We start from the raw sequence: 2,137 nt of genomic DNA on the forward strand, positions 1-2,137 counted from the left end.
TAGTGTACATAATACATATGTATGTATGCATTCATCTATAAAAATTTAATGGAATCATGGGTTGTGTATGATTTGATGTACATAAAGATTTTTTAAAATGAACGACAAAATTAAATCCGAAAATAAAAGAAGACTCGAAATTGGAATCCAAGGCAATAAGAGACGATAGCCCCACATTATCATAAATACAATCAATTAATTTCCTACAACTTATCAGAAAGCTCATAAAATCAAATGAGCCCACCTTTCTCCTTCAATTAAGTTCTTCACCCACGCATTTAGTGGGTCACACAAACTCTTATGACTTGTGTCTCTCCAAATATCTAATTTTTTCAGCATTGAAAACATTTAAATCCCAAATTAAAATTAAAACAAACTATCGTAATCCACTAATATCAACGTATGAGTATCGCATGATACGTTTACGACCCGTAAATTCACATACTACGACCTTAGTTTATTTAATGATGGAGTTACATATCACCATCACTTGTTATATAAACCTAAACACATTATATCATCCCATATCAACTTGTTCCTCATTCCCCGCAAATCAAGCATAGAAAGAGACTATTGGATCATCCAAGTATCTGATTCTCAAACCCTAAAAGATAATTATGTCAATGAAAGGGATCTCATCAGCAGAGCCAGATAAGCTTCCCAGGAGAATATCTTTGACCCACAAGCGCAATTCTGGCGAGCTTGACGTGTTCGAGGCCGCTGTGTACTTCTCCGGCTACAACGAAGCCTCCTCCGGCGACCATAGAAACACACAAAAGTTTGGCTATAACGCGGCAAGAGAGGAGAATCGTAGGAAATGGGGAATATTAGGAGGAGGAGGAGGAGGAAGAAGAATCAGCTTAGATTTGCCGATCAGATGTTCTGAACAGGTGCACCATCTTCACCAAGATCATCATGAAGTTACAACAATCAAGGAGAGACTTAGTAACGTGAGACACAAGCAACCTAGCTCACCAGGTGGTAAAATCGCCAGCTTCTTGAACTCTCTGTTCCATCAATCAGGTTCAAAGAAGAACAAGTCCAAGTCAAAGTCGAAGGCAACAGATCCCGAAGTGGAAGAGGAGGTCACCGGAGCAGGATGGATGAAGAGGAGGAGAAGAAGCAGTATAAGCCATTTCTTGAGCTCAAGCAGATCTAATTCAACCACCACCACCACCACTACGACATCATCATCATCAAAATCTCTAATTTCGTCATCAAGCTCAGGTTTCAGAACTCCTCCTCCTTATTTGAACACCCCCACCAAGAACTACAAGCAGTTCTTGAATTACACTTCTGCTACCAAACAAGTGGGAGAAGAGGAAAAGAAGACCCACAAAGACTACTCGTGGCTGGACGAGAAACTCAAGGTGATGGAGAGCCTCTCGGAGAATCAGAGCAATTGGGCTTATGATGAAGATGATGATCAGAGAATAAAGAGAGAGGGATATGATGATGGAATGGAGAGTGATTCAAGTTCTGATCTCTTCGAATTGCAAAACTACGAGTTGTCTCGTGGAGGCTTGCCAGTCTACGAGACTACCAATGTAGCTAACATCAACAACACTCATATATAATTCAAACTCTCTTGAGCGTCATCAACTCCATCAGATCTTGCATGGTAATAGCACCCATAAAACAAATTGTTTGTTTTTTTCTCGATTTGTTCTTGTCTGATTGCTTGAGTTATATATGTAATTCTTTTGGACTTCTTGGATTTGATTGTGGATGTTTTAATAGTATTTTTTTTGTTTGTTTGAGATTTGAGGGTAGATCGACTTGATAAAATACCTAGTTTTTTCTTGTCTATCACATGGATTTTTGTTTCCATATCTTTACTTTTTTTTTCCTTGTAAAATAAATTTTGTACAATATTTTAATATGTTAATTATCAGAGTACGTGGTAAACCATTTTTATTTCAGTAGAAATGAGAAATTTGTCACTTACATATAATTGAGTAACATTCACCGACCGGAAAAAAATTGAGCTATATATATGTAAAGGACCATATAAAGCGTTGATAAAGGAAAACATAATCAAAGCATTAAGAGCCAGAAATATTATATGGCATGGGACCAATAAACAAAGTTTCACCAGCCGGTTAAGTTTTTTTGCCCTTTACATTTGTTGGTTAGT

General features: G+C 37.5%; 1 protein-coding gene across 1 annotated transcript; it reads left to right on the top strand.

The window, feature by feature from the left end:
* Window positions 391–1,894, top strand: LOC104701540 (protein BIG GRAIN 1-like E). Its single transcript, XM_010417238.2, has one exon. It carries the CDS (start codon window positions 618–620, stop codon window positions 1,575–1,577), a length of 960 nt encoding a protein of 319 aa, XP_010415540.1. The 5' UTR covers window positions 391–617; the 3' UTR covers window positions 1,578–1,894.

Source organism: Camelina sativa, chromosome 7 (genome assembly GCF_000633955.1).
Source record: "Camelina sativa cultivar DH55 chromosome 7, Cs, whole genome shotgun sequence".
Taxonomy (NCBI): Eukaryota; Viridiplantae; Streptophyta; class Magnoliopsida; order Brassicales; family Brassicaceae; genus Camelina; species Camelina sativa.

What these genes read in the sequence shown, in the direction of transcription:
- LOC104701540 (XM_010417238.2), top strand. Translation starts at nt 618, where the DNA reads ATGTCAATGAAAGGGATCTCATCAGCAGAGCCAGATAAGCTTCCCAGG.